Below are 17,220 nucleotides of genomic sequence, written 5' to 3'. Positions count from 1 at the left end.
TTGTTAATTACAAAAACCTTGGAAAGAATGAAAGTTTTCCAACTTTTGGGGTTCACCATTTTATCCTAAAGATTTTACCCTATCAGATTAATGTCAAAATAATATAACTATATTCCTTAATTATGGGGTAAAGTAAATGATTCTTTTACCTCCAGCAGCATTGTTTACGACATGACATTGGATACAATGCAGTAAGATTCCAAATTATTACTTAAAATAACATGTGAATATAGGAGAAAGTTTTTCTTCGGAAATAAATTTTAAAAAGCAGATAACATGTTAAATGTGCAGATCAAAGTAAACTCGCATATTTAAAAATAAACAGTTTACATCTCTGTCACTATTAAGTGTGATCAAACATCACCAATAGGCTTTGCATAATATCAACTCTCAAATGTAACCTCAGCCACTAGAGGGTTTTCCCCCAACTATTTACTACTAAAAGACACCATAACTCCTTGGAAGGTTATTAGGTTAATTGGGGCAGAAGAAAACCAAAATTCAGACAGAATACCCCACTGTTACCAGCAACAAGCTTTCAAGTACATGAGGGGGACATAAGAAGTCAAAGAGCCACTGGAGACTTCCTATTGTCCAAGGTTGTCCAGTTTGGCATAATATAACACAGTAATAATAATGATGAACTGGAACAAACTGAATTTGCACAAGGCAGCTAATTTGTACTCAAAAGAGAGAGTTAATGCATAGTATAAAAAAGATAAATATAACACAAAAGACTGCTGCATATAAAACTGTTTAATTTTTATTGACTTTTATTAATGGGAGTGTTTTCTTTTGAAATTTTTATTCCCTTTGTAATGCATATCTATATTTAGAAGTATAAAGAAACCTTATTGCCTCTTGGTAATGAGAGATGAATGAACTAAAACAAGCAGTGAGTTCTGGGAAAACCAGCAGTGACACCATAAACAAGAGAGAAGAATTAGCAGCAGCGGTCACATATGGGAGAGAGAAGACGCATCTAACAATTTGTACACATATTAGTTGGCTTGTATGACAACCACTTGATAGAGGACTCTAGAGTTTATTCTTAAAGTATAAAGTTATCAAAAGCCTAGGAGAATTACAATCAATCCTGAACCTCCTGGTGGCTGAACCTCTATCATTATACATTTTCAACTACTAATTACAATAAAACACTAATAAGAAACAAACCCTTAACAATGTCAACAGGCCAGATCACATTCACCAAAGTGATTAGGCCTTGGGTCACACCGACATTATAGAAAAGTTGAGAATACTTAATTTCTACAAAATACACACAATCTGCCAAAATTAAAATCCATATATGCCACATGAAGTAATAACAAAGAGAGACGCAGCCTCAGACCAGATTGTTGAGTAAGCGAGGTCTCATGTCCTGCAGAAGTGTCACCATCCCATGCCAAATCTCCATCTAGACTGCGCTGAGGTAGTAATATTCTGATCCAGGTCTGGTGGAGGTTACGAAAACCCATGAAGTCTGTTTTTTTCTAATGTTTCCAGACAGTAGTTCCTTCAACCTCCTCTTCTGCCCCTCTCCCACCAAAACAATACATCTCTTCATTTGTACGTAACATACAAATGATGGAATGTAAATGTTCCCTTAATGTAATGAGACAATGAAAGTGTTTTAGTGCCCTTGCCTACTCTCCCCCACAGGACATGGGAGAATGCGTGGCCTCAAATGTACTTTCTAGCACCAAGCAGCCTGCCTGCACTGTTTGTTACTACTCCACAGAGGAAGCTGGAAGGGGAAGACACCACCTCTCAGCATTACTGTACACCTTTCTTTACAGAGGTCAAACTAGGTGCACACTCTGATAACTGATCAGGGCTCAAGACATACATGCTTACTGCTCCTCAAAGTCACCTAAGATATTAAGAATATCTGTTTCCTAAGTCATATTTATACCTGGGATGTCATATATAAAAAAGTAAATATTCATGTAATATTCATGAATATTCAATTCACTCACAGGGTAGATATCATCAGTCACTGGTTCTTAAAAACAACAGGTTTATTATAATATTCCCTAACCATGCCATATAGTAAAATTATGGCACTAAAAGATGGTGAATGAAAGAACACTATGACTTCGTATAGTCTCTCTGATTTGGAGATTATTTATATACATACAGTTTTTTACCACCAGGGCCTTAAAACATAATTCAGTAGGTTTCTTCCCCCTACCTCCTCCTGGCTCCTAAAGGACTTAATGCTATCACACTGAACTGAAAACAACTGTTAATTAACCCATCCCTTTTCAGCATCTGGTGGGCACAAACACAGATATTTTCATCCCAGGAAAACACATGATAAATAGTAGTAGGTGCTAAGTAAGCGTTTAAAGTAAACGGGTGATTAAGATACCTCTTCGTTATTTTTCTTAAGCAAAAGCCCAAAGTATTTGTTGCTCAAATACTACTCTATCCCCAAACCCTCTGTTCCTTTCTATAGTCCAGTACTGGCATAATGAATATTAACTTTCTATAAAGCCAAGTTCTACCTGAGGGTACTTTTCCTGGGCTCACAAAAGAAAAGCCAGTTGTACAACCCAGGCTTTAAAGTTTAAAGTACCCAACAGCTACATTCCAGGTATTAAAGTTGCCAGTAGACAGAGAGGGGGGTGGGGAAACTGCAAATCTCAAACAGCTTGGAAGTAGCTTATACCAAAAAGCAGCATGCTAAAGGCAATCCCAAAAGCCACAAATCAAAACCCACAGCCCGCCATACTTCACATGCTTTCTTATCTTTCCAACACTGGTCATGACCATGGCATTCAGTAATATGAAAAGATGACAAAACGTTTGCTGTCTCTTTTCCTTCCACACATTACACTGAATGTTTAAAGAACCTATTTATGGTAAATTTCATCTTCCAGTTAACCTTTCACTTTACTGATTGTAGGTCTTGTTTTATTTGTTTTGTATTGTTATTTAAATTGTATTATAGCAGTAACATTGAAAACATCCCATTTAGATCACCTACATCCATTATGAGGAAGCATCGCACTGCAAAACACGTGATTCATTTAAGCTGTACAGAATGACCCACAAGAGAAGGAAGGCAGGGAGGGAGGGAGGGAGGGAGGGAGGAAAAGACAGGGAGAAACCATCACACTGATTTCCTTAAAAACATCTACTGTTGTTTTTATTGTTATTTATAGGGATCACACTAAACTCCTAAGTCAAATTAAGGAGAATTGACCAGTTTTATAGTGCTCAACCTTCCAATTTGTGAAATAGAATATATTTCCAATTATTAAATATTCATTAATTGCCTCAATGATATTTAATTTAATAATTTTCTTCTTAGAAATTCTTGCACATTTCTTAATAAATTTAGTGTTAGTCTTTAATAGTTTTGCAGTATAAACAATAGCTTTTTAAATTTTCACCTTCTCAGTTGTTCTTATATAAGACATAAAATTTTGTGTATAGTGATCTTCAATTAACATAGCTAAACACATTTTTGATAAGAACATTTTTTGAGAAATAATGTATATAATTACATAAATCTTAAATATACAGATCAGTGACACTTTTTACATATGTACACACCCATGTGACCACCACCCAGATCAAGATATAGGAAATTTCCATTATTCCAGAAAATTCTCTCAAGCCCTTTTTAGCAGTGTCTGCTCTGTCTCCCAGATACACCATTCTGACTTCTAAACATTTACATAAATGGAGTCCACAGCAGTTATTCTTCTAGTTTAACTTCCTTTCACTCAATGTGTTGCTTTGAGGACTCCTGCACATTCTTGCAAGTACTAGGAAAATGTTTTCCATTTTCTGACCAGCATTCCATTGAGTGAATATATTACCACTGTTTATTATTCTGCTCTTATAAATATTTGTGTTTTTTTTACAGTTTTCATTTATAAATATTTGTGGGTTTTTTTTACAGTTTTCATTATCAATAAAGCTACCATATACTGCTTTCTCAAAGGTCTATACCTAGGAGTGGAAATGCACAGTATATGTTGAAATTCATTAGAAATTTTCAGTTTCCCAAAGTGATTATACCATTACACATTTCTACCAACAGCATATGATACTTCTAGTTGCTGTACATGCTCACCAACACTTGGGATTATCAGTCTTTAATTTAAGCCATTGTGATGGACAGCAGTGCCTGTTCTTTAATACAATGACTCATCAAGCTTGCATCACCCAGACGGCCACCACTGCTGAACCTATCATCATACCCGGCATGGCAGCGTAGCAACATGCCCACAATCACATACTGAGTACAAATTAGGGGACTCGTGTTTCTGACCCAGAGGCTACCACTGCATTCAGGAGTGTGACTCCTGCCAAGAGCTGACCTGTTTCTCACAGTGAGGAAGGCCACACTGTATGACTTGCGGCTCTTGCCCATTTTTGGCAGACTTACCACACTGGACCTTTGACCACTCCACCCCTGCCCCCTGCAGCCCTTTTTAGGACTATCAGTGGTACCTCGCAGTTGCTGACACTTTTTCTACCAAGAGTACTGCTGAGAGTACTGCTGTTCAAGTCCGATCAGCCAATTCTGGCCACAATCTGGTGGCCCTTAAAACTAATCAGTTTCATATTTTCAACTTCTATAAACCATTTGTAATCTGACAATGATGTATGTTTTTACATAAAAACCACTAAAAATAGAATAATAGTCAAAAGATTCAGTGGACCTTCTGTGCTCTCTACCATCCTCACAAATCAACTTAAACAATGGTAACTGCTTCCCTCACCTACTCCCGTTCCACAAACCTCCTGAAGGCAGTTCTACCTCACACCTGCTTCGTACATAATGATCAGGATTAGAAGGGTGGGAGTTACAGACATCTATTTAAAAAATACAGAATTCTACCCTTTTCATTTCCCTAGGCTGATCTGGTTGGTAAACCCTCCAGGTGGCTCCCAAACTTAATTCCAGTTCAGACACCTGGATTTCCTTGTTGCACTGAATAGTTTTAGAGTATAAAAATAATGATCTGGTTTAGTACACTACTCCTCCAGCTCCTCATCAGTGGCCCATGTTCGCCGAAGTGGGAGGCACAAATGGTCCCTATAATTTCACAAAAATGCCTTTGTTCCTACTGTATCTGACCTTTTGAATGGAAGGTGAGGTGCAAGTAGAAAACTGCTGAGAAAAAAGGTGAAAGTATTACCGGAAGGGGACACACCGATTCTGTAGCAGTGGAGGCAGTGCGAGCGCCCACACCTGGGGGTGAGGGAGACAAGAGACAGAGAGCAGTAGCTCTTGTCTTTCAGAACTGCCCCTGGCACCTCCGTCCCGAGGAAGAATGCCATCGTGAGACTGCGCCACACTGCTCTACCCAGTACAGAATTCTGTGGTTCTGTTTCCATATGTCTTATTTGCTGTGTCAATTTGTACCATTTGTCACTTTCACTGTCACTATTTTCAGGATAATTCCACCTTTTTCCGGGGTAATTTTAAGATTTTCCCAGTCTTAAGTGTTCTGGAGTATCACTGTAAAGCAATGTATAGCCCTGGCTGGTGTAGCTCAGTGGATTGAGCATGGGCTGTGAACCAAAGGTTCATGGTTCGATTCCTAGTCAGGGCACATGCCTGGGTTGCAGGCTAGGTCCCAAGTAGGGGGTGTGTGAGAGGCAACCACACACTGATATTTCTCTCCCTCTCTTTCTCCTTCCCTTCTCTCTCAAAATAAATTTTTTTTAAAAAAGCAATGTATGTATTGGTTTCTTTTACTTTTCATGATTGGGATTGTTTGGGCTTCATACAATTAGTTTTCTTTTCACTTCCAAAAAATTCTTAGTGATTACCTCTTTACATTTTGCCTCTGACCCACTGTCTCCTTTCTATAATACCAATTAATATACATTAGACCTACTCAGTTTATTTTCCAAATCTTGCAACCTTTTTCCATCTTCACAGATAGCTGTCCATTACAGGCTGGATAATTTCTTCTTATATATCTTCCAGTCTAGTGATATGCTCTTTAGCTATTTTTAATCTATTAAACCTTTGTTGTATTTTTTATTTTATTAATTCCAATTTTCATTTTGAAAGGATATTTTCAGTGCTTTTTCAAATGTGTTAGGTCATTACTTTCAAGCACTCCTTACTTCCTTTAAAGTTAAGCATAATTCTATCAACCACAATATCTAAACAAATGAGTGCATTTTTGCTGAGTAACCTTTTTCCAAGTATGCCTGGTAATTTTGATTGGTGGGGCTTATCGAGCTACAAATGTTACCAAAAGGAGTCCTTTGAGGCCAAGGATAAAGACATCTTCCTAAATAAAGAATGTATTTTTGATTCTGCCAGGGACTAGGGACAACACAAATCTAACACCCTTTAAAACTAAACCCCCAACTTAAGATTTAGTGGACCATTAAAGTAGCACAGATTTCAGTTTCAAAACTAAGATACGGCTCCTCAGGGGCAAGTTCCATCACTTATAACAGCGTTCCTCAGAGCCAAGGCAGCCACCTTTACAGTGCTCCAGGGGCTTGGGGGGGAATGATTTTCATTTAACCCTTATCACGAATGTTATCCCTTGGTATAAGCATTTTAATAAGGGGAATGAGCTCCTATTAAAGCTTCCTACCTTACTTACATAGACACATTCTAAAGGATATCATAAGTAAAGTTCAAGTTTACACACAAGTATATTCATCAACTCAAAAAGTGAGTTTCCGTGTTCCAAACTTACTCTTTGGGCTCATTCCTTCACTTCGATTTTTAGTCTTACCATCTTACCAATTCTGTAAAACTTTTAAGAAGATCTTATTAAAGTTTATTTCCAACAGAAACAACATGTTCTGGTTGTTTCCACTAGAAAATGTGTCAGTCTACCATATTTCTTGAAACAGTTGGAGGTATGCCTTTTTTAACACTTCTAACTAGAACCTAGCCTTATAAAGCTAGTTCAGAGTAATTTCACGAAGCAAGTCATTTTTACAAGTATGCCATAGACCTAAACCAGTCACAACTGGTTTCTAAACTATTAGAAATTTCAACTATCAATGCTCTACTTATTCTCCACCTAAACAATGAAAACCAAGAGATAATTACAAATACATCCAATCCTGAAAGTAAGAAGTGATTATATTAGGAAGTGCACTTTAATAATGTGTGTAAGCATAGATTTGTAAGTTACATATATAACACAATAGTTGATATGTATAACTGTAAACTTATACATAAATGTTTATCTGTAAATAGAGCATACATTTCTTATAAAAATTTTTTAAAAATCAACTTAAAAATTATACAAGGATATTTATGGCTGCTTAAACAGAGGATTGTAATATGTAAAAAGATAGTTTCTATCTCACTTAATTATACACAATGATGTAGTGTTCCAAATATGTGAACTCATATTAAAATTTGTCTAATGAAAGATAAACTATAAGTCAAATGATTCTAGCATTTAATTTGGCAAAATTTTTGTCTACTGAACTTGGGTAATAAACAAACACTTAAATTTAATTTTAAGTATAGCATATAACATTCTTTCCATTAAAATGCATCATTTTGCCTTTAGAACTTAAGTCCTACCCTTAATAAAAACCTATAGAAACAAATTTATCTCTGCCAAAAGTTTAGCTAGAATTCTCACATTCCTTTTTTTGATACAATGTGATTTATATACCTGCTTATTAATTGCACACTTTGCATTTAACATTTTTAAATTATAAAATGTATATATGTTTATTAACTGCACACTTTGCATCTAACATTTTAAACTGTAAATTAGAAAATCTACACATACCAATAAAAATAATTGCATTTGCAACAGTAAATTGCTCACTTTTTATTTCTACAGAGTATACATTTACGTAAAATTATACTATTCTAAAACCTCTATAATGTTATCTACAATAAAAGGTCTTTATAAAATATTTACTATTTTAAAAGTACACTAAAAATGAAAAGACCAAGAATAAGAAAAAAATTATCTTAAGAATTTTTTTCCTATTTGGACAAAAATAAGTATCTAAAACAATATATAGAACATAGGTTGAACTTAATAATAGATTAGAAATAGTCTTGATCCCCTATCTTTTAAATCCTTTTTACTTTTTATTACTTAATTAAGTACATACTATTTTAAAACTAGAAAACGCCTGAGATAAAACTGCTGATACTATTTTACATCTTTTTCACATAACAGACCCCCACTCCCCTTAAATATGAAACCCATCTCATATATTTCATTTTTAAAACATTTCTTATCAAAGCTTAAATACTGTCAAGTTGTATAATTACTCAAGACAACTATTTCATTTCAATCTATTTTTCAAAAGATTTTATTTATTTTTTGAGAGGGTAAGGGAGGTTAAAATGAGAGGGAGAGACCATCAGTGTGTGGTCAGCTCTTGAGGCCCCTGACTGGGGACCTGACCCACAACCCAGGCGTGTGCCCGGACTGGGAATCGAGCCGGCGACCCTTTGGTTCCCAGGTCAGCACTCAGTCCACTGAGTCACCAGCCAGGGCTCAATCTATTTTTTTAAGACAAAACTAATTTTATAATTTCTCCAATCCTTCAGGAAATAAGCCTACCTACAATGTTTAAAGCGAGCCTACGTATTTTTGGTTTTCATTTAAAATTACTGGCATTAAATGATATTAGCCACACTAAAGAGGTTAATAAATTTTAATTAAGCTTTTCTATTTTAATATAAGTCTTACAGGTAGTTTCCAAAATAACATTTAAAGACATTTAAAAGTATTACTAAGAAAAATTATGTGCATAGCACAAACATAACATTTTGAGATATCTCCTACTATACAGTAATTTCAGATTACTTAGAAGTTTACTATTGATATTGTGTCAAGAAAATTAAAGAAAGCTGGTCTTTTCTGTTATCAACCTGTGTTACAGGAAAAATAGCTCTGGAGTCATAAAACCCATCTAAGCTATAAACCTTTGGAAAATCACGTAACCTTTTAAAAGTCACATTTTTCCTTCAGTAAGAGTTACCAATGCCTCCAAAGAGTTGTTTAGAAGATTATAGTTAGTTATAATTTATGTACATTTTTTAAAATTAGAATTGTTTTGTGATAAAATCAAATTTACTTATTTAATCCTCTGGTAGATCAAATTGTTTCAAACTAAAAAAATTTGGCTATTTTTAAATAAAAAAATAAAATTTATCATTCCATCACATATCTTGGAATCCTGCCAATTACTTAAAAAAAAAGAAGAAGAAAAACTTTATGCTATTATACTATATATCAGTGGTTGGCAAAATATAGATCATGAGCCACACCTAGGTGGCAGCCTGTTTTGGTAAATCAAGATTTATCGGAACATACCCACACTCACTAAATTATGTGTGATCATAATTTAATGGCTGATCTTGTACTGCAACATCAGAGTGGGGTCATTGTAGCAGAAACGATGTGGCCAGCAAAGCCTAGAACATGTTCAACAGGCCCTTTACAGAAAAACTTGGCTGACTGCAGCTATAAATGACAATTGTATAAGTAAAATTGGACAATGTATACAAAAAAGGGTTAGGAGAAAAATGAAAGAAATATTAAAATATACACCTAAATATACGCCCATATTACCACTTCAAATCCTAAAATCTAAGCTTCAAATGCAATTGGAACTAGAATATGAAAATTTTGGTTAGGTAAAATATAAAAACAATACTAAAGTATATTAATAATTTATTTAGAATAACAAAGTATATCTTTGTGCCTTTTGAAATTCAAGCCAATTACTATTTATATTATAGATAGTACTTATATCTATTTATACAAATCATGTTTTTACCTGCTAATGGCTTGCTCCTCATCAGTTATTCCAGTCTCCCTGAATGCCCTGTTTGATTCCGCCAAACTCAAGGCAATTGCTCTCTGAAGATCATCTTTATCATCTCCAGTGAGATCAATCACATCTGAAAAGCAAAACTATCTTACTCAAAATTAAAAGTCAAACAAAATGAAAGGTAATTCTTATCATGGATATTTTTATACCTGATATACCCTTTCAAACCAAAGTTAGCATCAATTTAGTTATTTGTAAGAGCCTCTCTGAAGAAATAAAAACCAATTATAAATTGGTACACTTCAAAACTTAATGATCTTCTCTAAAATATGCCTAAAACAGTAGCAGCATAAATATAATTCATTGCAGAGGAATCTCAATATTTATTACATAGTCTCTTATTAAAAGCTAGTAAGTTTCTTTACTAACAAAAATCAACATTCATATTCACATTTATGCTTTCCAAAGTCAACACAATTAGATATTAATTAGATATTAATAACTAATATCTAATTAATATTAATATCTAATTAATATCTAATTGTGTTAATATCTAGGGCACCTAGATATTATCCGTCATAGTATAATTAATAGCTTAGCTCTAAAAAATTACGTTTCAGAAACTAACCAACTATGTGTGTGTGTGTGTGTATATGTATACACACACACACATATACACAAACAAACAAATACATTTTTTTTAAAGTCTGGAAGTATGTACCAAACTATTAACAGTGGTTCATTTTGAGGAAGGAGGGTTAAGGGAGAAGAAAGTGTAAGAATCTTTCATTTTCTATAAAAAGCACTTCTGTACCCTCTGAAGTATTTAATAAATTTGCAACCCTTTAAATATTTTAAAATGTTTATTGATTTTAGAGAGAGAGAGAAACATCAATTGGTTGTCTCCCACACGCAGCCCAACTGGGGGGGCAAATCCACAAGTTAGCCATGTGCCCCGATCGGGAATTGAACCCCCAGCCCTTCAGTATACAGGGCAGTGTACAGGTGCAGTTTGAACCAACTGAGCCACACTGTCCAGAGCAGCCCTTTAAATTTAACAAAAAGATTTCATTTCACCAAAAGAAATATACAAATAAATAATACTATTTTCTTTTCTAACAATACAGTCTTGGTGCTATAAGTATTCTTTTATCCAAAAAATAAAGACTGTAATTATCATTTTAGAAAAACTTTCAAAATCCAATTTGCCAAGGTAAACTGGTCAATTCCTTTAACCCAGAAGATGCCAATAATATTCCCATTATCATTTAAACAATGACAGGAATCATAACTGTTGCTAAGTTGGGTTTAACAGAAGAATATGATGAGAAAGATAAAGTATTATGGCTATTATTACCTTATCTTTGCATGGCTAGGATTATGCTTATTGATATTTTGAACAAGTTCTTCATTGTTTGCTTATTTGTATTTGAGACATGTTAAATATTAATTTTTCTGTGTAACCCTGGAATTTTACAGCAGACAAATAAAATGGGATAAGGCAGTACAAATAAGGTACCTGCATTTTACCATCTGGCTAAAGGGTTTTATACAGGTACTAGAAAAGAATATCCCACACTTAACGAGTGTTAATGTATATTGACGAAATAATGTATATTGACAGTTTTAAAAGCCTATTTCTATTGTTATCCACACTTTTTTCTCCAAACAGTAGCTTATAAGAATATTAATATTAGAAATAACACTTATCTATAGAAGGTGTTTTTTTAAAATGTCCTTAGTATAGTAAATCTCACAAAAATGTAGTAAGTAGGATTCAAAAAAATTCCACCAAATAAAATGTGCAGCAAAGTTAATATAGCAAAGGTAACTGACATGGAGAGGCATGTCTATGGTCACCAACCATCCAAAGGTTTCCTAAGCCTGGCTCACAAAATCCAAGTCCAGCCAGAGGGCAGCCACAGATGGATTCATCCAGTCCAATAGGAATCTGTATGAATACTGATGAAGAGAAAGGTAGGACGAGAGAGAGGCATGAAACGGCCTATAAAAATGAATCATTAAGTAATGAGTATAACTTGGATGAATACAGAAAGAATAATGGAAGTGAAGGAAATGATTTGCAAAGCACAAAGAGGCAGAAAAACCTGTTTGGCAGACATGATCAATTAGCCCTCAGACTCCATTCTCCCATCCTCCTAGTGCGCTCTCTTCAACTAGAGAAGTTGTAAAGATTAAAATAAATAAACAAACCTGTTTCCCCAATCCACTTATGGTTGAAGTTCTGGGTAAAATTTAAGTCTACCAACTGGATGCACTAACGTGAGATCTGGAAGGCAGAAGTGAGGGGAAACCATTATCCTGCTTTTTGCTGCTTTCTCCAAGACGACTAAAGAGATGTGGATTGTTCCACTGTCCAGTTTCCAGTCTAGGGGATGTCAAGGGATAGAGAAGTGGCAGCTGGGCTCTGCATACCAACATCCAGGCACAGATCAGTGGCTGTGCCCTAATCCTGGCAGCCTGCCCCCTGGGCTACAGCTACTGAGGCACGTTCCTGAACTCAGTGGTCCCAGACACAGCCTGATTCACACCCAGCCTGACTGTGGTAGAGGGAGTAGCTCCTCTGACTGGCCAATCCAGCAAGAATCTGGGAGGTCCTTTCAGAAGGCTGAACTACAGTCCCTTCACTGATTTCTGAAGAACGCAAACCCCCATTAAACTTCTCTGAAATAATCAAGAGTGTTTACTGTTTCATGACTGGCAAGTAAACCGAACTGGCTAGAGCATAAAATTAGATGAGAATAGCAACAATCATACTCAGAGCTTTTCATAATTTATCAATTGTAACTCAAGCAACAAAAAAGAAAATAGCAAGGGAAGATGTTTTTAACCCTGTTTCATAAATGAGATAGATAAGTAAAGTTGTGAAAATGAAGTATAACATTATAAAAATAAAAAATGTAGACAGGCTTCAATTTAAGTCTTCTAACTATTAAATCGAGTGGTCCCTTCTGCATACTGGCAGTTCTCCAAGTGTGGTCCATGGGTCCTTGGGGACCCCCATAACCCATGAGAAAAGGGAAAACTCTAAGGAAAAACATTCTCACAGTATTACTCACATGCTCCTCGCTTATTCTGCTGTGCTCACATCTGCACTGATGACGCGGACCAACCCTGCCTTAAAACTGCTGCTTCCTAGCCCAAATCAGAGCAGCAGGACCAAGCTGTGTGCACAATTCATTGTACTCCTCACAACTGCACACACACGCTATTTTTTTAAAAATAAAAGGTCTAGTTTCTCCTAATTCCCTGATAAAAAGGGGGAAATATTTATTAAATCTGGAACACTGACTTACATGTTAATACTCTCACCAAATTGGAAGTGCTCTGGCTGTGTATCCAAATGGACCACTTGCTGCTCTAGAGCAGATGCGAGTGCACTATTTCAGGTGCAGGTTCAACCAGCTGATTTTTTCATGGAACACTATTTTTACTCAAAAAAAAAAAAACATCAACACACTACAAACTGTGAGTATTCAGACTTCAGTATTCAGAAGGCATTTTCTCAAAAGTAAACAAAGTGACTTGTAACTTAGAACAAATAAGAGTATTTGTTGCCGATGATTAATATGAAAATTTTAAGCAAAAATTGGACCTTTGTTAAATTTGTTTTGACCATTGTGAACTTAATATCTTCCCAGTACTTAACAGCTTTTCTGATGAAATCAAATGATGCTAAAAAGTTCTATTTGTTTTATAATGTACAGATTCCTCCAATATTTGAAAGGAAATATTTTCTAAGTTACCAATGCATGGTACTATAAAATCATGCAAGGAGCAAAGTAAGTGATAGAGAAGAAACTTTTGTTCTAACATTGGGTTTTTGACCTTGGTTCCTGATGCAGAGCTCCTGAAACACTTGAAATTTCCTGAGTGACAGAAGCATCTTTGGTTCTAGTGAGCTGACTGTTGGCGGAGTCCTGAGGAGCTTCAGAATGGACACTGGTTTCCAGAAAGACTGAGCCACAGTGCAAAGCTTAGAACTTTGAGCCCCACCTCTTACCCTCCAGTGAAGATGGAAGGCCTAAGATTAAGTTAATAATCAATCCTGCCTCCCTGATAAAGCCTCCAGAAAAATAACTAAACTACGGGGTTTGGAGAGCTTCTTGGTTGGTGAACATTTCCACATGCTACACTGGCAGGATAATGCTCCCCATCTGTACAAGCCAGAGGCTCCTGTGCTTCTTGGGACCCTTCCAGACCTTGTTTTATGGACCTCTTCACCTGGCTGTTCATCTGTATCCTTTATCATATCCTTTGTTATAGAACAAACCAGTAAATATATGTGTTTCCCTGAGTTCTGTGAGCCATGCTAGCAAATTATCAAACTTGAGGAAGGGGTTGTGAGAACCCCCAACTTGTAGCCAAGTCAGACAAAGTATGGGTAAGCTGGGGCTCAATACTTGTGAATGGCTTCCAAAGTGGTGGCAGTCTTGTGGGACTGGGCCCTTGAGCTGGAGATAGTTTCACAATTGAATTAAACTGTGGGACACCAGCTACTGCTGGTGAATTGGTTGTTTGTGGGGAAAAAACTCACACATCTAGTGTCAGAGGTATTGAGTCTGAGCAGATAAAGAAACAAGCAATAGTAATGGTTAATGCAAAAAGGTTAGTTGACCAGAAACTACTGCTCTTCAACTGAAAAGCTGGGACTGCCTTCCCCTAAGCAATGAAGAAGGTTTATTTATTATCTGCCTGTAGCTTTAATGTAACTACTATTTTCTTCATTTCCATTACGTAATAAAGCTTCTTTTGATAGGATATTTTAGAATATGGCAATCCTGAAAGGAGACTATTATAACCTACTCATACACCAAATACATGTAAATCAATATTAAGAAAAAATATCCTTAATCAACAAAAGAAACAAGTAAGCAAAATATAACCAGAGACACTAAAAATAAGAATAATCTGACAGGAGCCAGGGGATGGGGGAAGCGTTTTCGGGGACTACTATAGAGAACACATGGACAAAACCAAGGGGGAGGGTGGAAGCAAGGGAGGGAGGTAGGGCTGGCCGGTATAGGGGGAGCACTGGGGGGAAAAGGCAGACAACTGTAATTGAAAAATAGTAAAATAATTTAAAAAAGAAAAAACATTCTTTCAATAAAGTAGTTAAATCTAAATTTCTTCTTTTCTGGCTTTGTAGGATGATTTCCATAAAATACCTAGTGAACTACCAATTTCACGATGAAAACTAGCCCTCTGTGATTTTCTTGTATGCTTACACACAAAACAAGACAGAGAACAAGCATGGCTATAAACTATTTCTAATGGGCAGCAGTCAGTTATAAAAATTTAGCCTTTGTAACAGTTCTATCCAAATACCAAAGTATTATGGATATTTTTATGTCTGTGCCAAGGGAAGACACTGAATTTTGTTTTAACTAACCCTCCATCTACCATTGGGTTGGCTAAACAGTCCATATGGTTTTTTCTATAAAATAAGACACGTTTTTCATTTTCACCAATAACTTTATTGATTTGGACATTTTGAGTATCTCAGCTCTCTCCTATGTGATATGTTGGCCTTATTCAATGTCTTGATTTGATCGCTATCAACTTCAACTGGTCTACCAAGCGTGGAGCATTGTCCAGACAGAAATCTCCGGTGTGAAACTTCGCAAACCATTTTTGACATGTTCGATCAGTCACAACACCTTCTCTATATGTTGCCAAATCTTTTTTCATGTTTCAGTTGTATTTTTACCTTTCTTGAAGTAATAAAGCATAATATGCTGAAAATGTTGCATATTTTTCCATCTTCAATATTAAATTGGCTACATAAAAATTCACCAATTTTGAGAATTTTTTTATTTTTTAAAGATTTTATTTATTTTTAGAAAGAGGGGAAGGGAAGGAGAAAAACATCAGTGTGTGGTTGTCTCTCATATGCCCCCTACTGGGGACCTGGCCCACAACCCAGGCATGTGCCCTGACTGGGAATCAGACCAGTGACCCTTTGGTCTGCAGGCCTGTACTCAGTCCACTGAGCTACATTAGCCAGGGCAATTTTGATAGATTTTTAAATGCATCACAATACAATATAATAAAATTGTTTTGAATGAAGTTAAAGAAACAATGCACTACTAGAGCCATCTTACCGAAAACAAAAACAAAAACAAAAACAAAAAACCCCTTTAGCCGACCCAATATTGGTGTGAACCCAATCAAGTGCATAACCATGTTAGTGTCAGCTGAGTAACAACTGTAGAAAATTGCATGTTACAAAAGCCTATGAGCAGTAATCTCCAACATTTTCAAGTCTGCCCAGATTAAAAAGTTTTTTACATAAAGTCAGAAATATATATACCAAAACATAACATTCACCCCAATAAACCTTTCACTTTCCAAAGGATTACCATTTGAGTAAACTTTAACTACCAAACACTTCTCTGCTAACTCCCAAAGACAGGCAGCCATAAATTTACCAATAAATTAGGCTTTAAATGTATACAATTGTTAAACTCATAATTTATTTCCTACGAAAATAACATGTTCAATGACAATGAGGCATCTACAGTATTTGACAAAGCTAATTTAGCCCATAATATAGTTGAACTACAATGTATAAAGATTTCGATTTGAGAAGAAAAAACAAGTTTTTCCATTGTTTTCTTTATTGATGTGGTGCTAAAACTGGGAGAAATACTTTTTATTTTTTAATAAGCCAAGCGTATATTTACCACCAGCAAAAATTTCTAGGCAGGGGGGTGATATTAGTAGAAAGAACTCTGTATTGGGAGTTAGGAGTTAAGGTGTTGAACTAGAATTTGAAAAGGGTTGTAATAAGAATATGTACCAGGGAAGGAGCAACTGGAAGAAAAAAAATATATATACACACACAAAAGCTGATAAAACGGAAAATTAATTGGTTGTTCTGGGAAACTAGGAAGAGCTCTAAAAAAAGAAAAAACAAACAAACAAACAAACAAAAACACTGAGCCGGCAGACAGATGGGAGTGCCTTTAGGAACGTGAGCACAGGGATGGTGAGCAGGAGTTTGGAACTGAGCATGTGACCCTTTTCACCCGCACTCCCTCTGCTTCAACCTCCCTCTGCTTCAACCTCGGCTGTGCCCTCCCAATTCTTCTGGGCCAAATCCACTCTTGCCTTGAGGCCCTAGCCTGAGATACACCTCCCTCAGACATCTGTGAGGTTCACTCTCTCACTTCATTTAGGTATCTATAAAATGTGACTTCATCCAAGAGACATTTCTGACTAGCCCTGTATCTAAAATACCATACCCTGCACCTGACCTGCAACTGTATCTCAGTCACACTCTGTCCCTTTACCCTGTTCTAAGGTTCCCCAACAAATACTACTACCTGTCACTATTATTTACTGTCTGTCTGCCCCTGTGTATATAAAGACTCTGTTTTTTTCAATGGCCTAAAAAAGTAAAGTGCCTGATACATATTAGGCAATCAACAAATA

The 17,220-nt window shown here is 35.9% G+C and overlaps 1 protein-coding gene across 9 annotated transcripts in view; it reads right to left on the bottom strand.

Moving 5' to 3' along the window:
* Nucleotides 1-17,220, bottom strand: part of USP25 (ubiquitin specific peptidase 25) — a 126,922-nt gene that overhangs the window by 82,586 nt on the left and 27,116 nt on the right. For 8 of the 9 annotated variants that reach the window (XM_053667225.1, XM_053667220.1, XM_053667223.1 and 5 more), the window contains one exon: nucleotides 9,769-9,892. The exons of the other annotated variant lie outside the window; for it this stretch is intronic. In XM_053667225.1, the coding sequence (XP_053523200.1) occupies nucleotides 9,769-9,892 (124 nt within the window). The remainder of the gene's footprint in view (nucleotides 1-9,768; nucleotides 9,893-17,220) is intronic. 9 annotated transcript variants of the gene reach the window in all.

The sequence above is a fragment of the Artibeus jamaicensis genome, unplaced genomic scaffold, assembly GCF_021234435.1.
Source record: "Artibeus jamaicensis isolate MK-2021 breed Jamaican fruit bat unplaced genomic scaffold, CSHL_Jam_final contig_466, whole genome shotgun sequence".
In the NCBI taxonomy this organism is placed as follows: Eukaryota; Metazoa; Chordata; class Mammalia; order Chiroptera; family Phyllostomidae; genus Artibeus; species Artibeus jamaicensis.
Note: the sequence above shows the minus strand (reverse complement) of the source record. Positions and strands in the feature narration are given on the sequence as shown.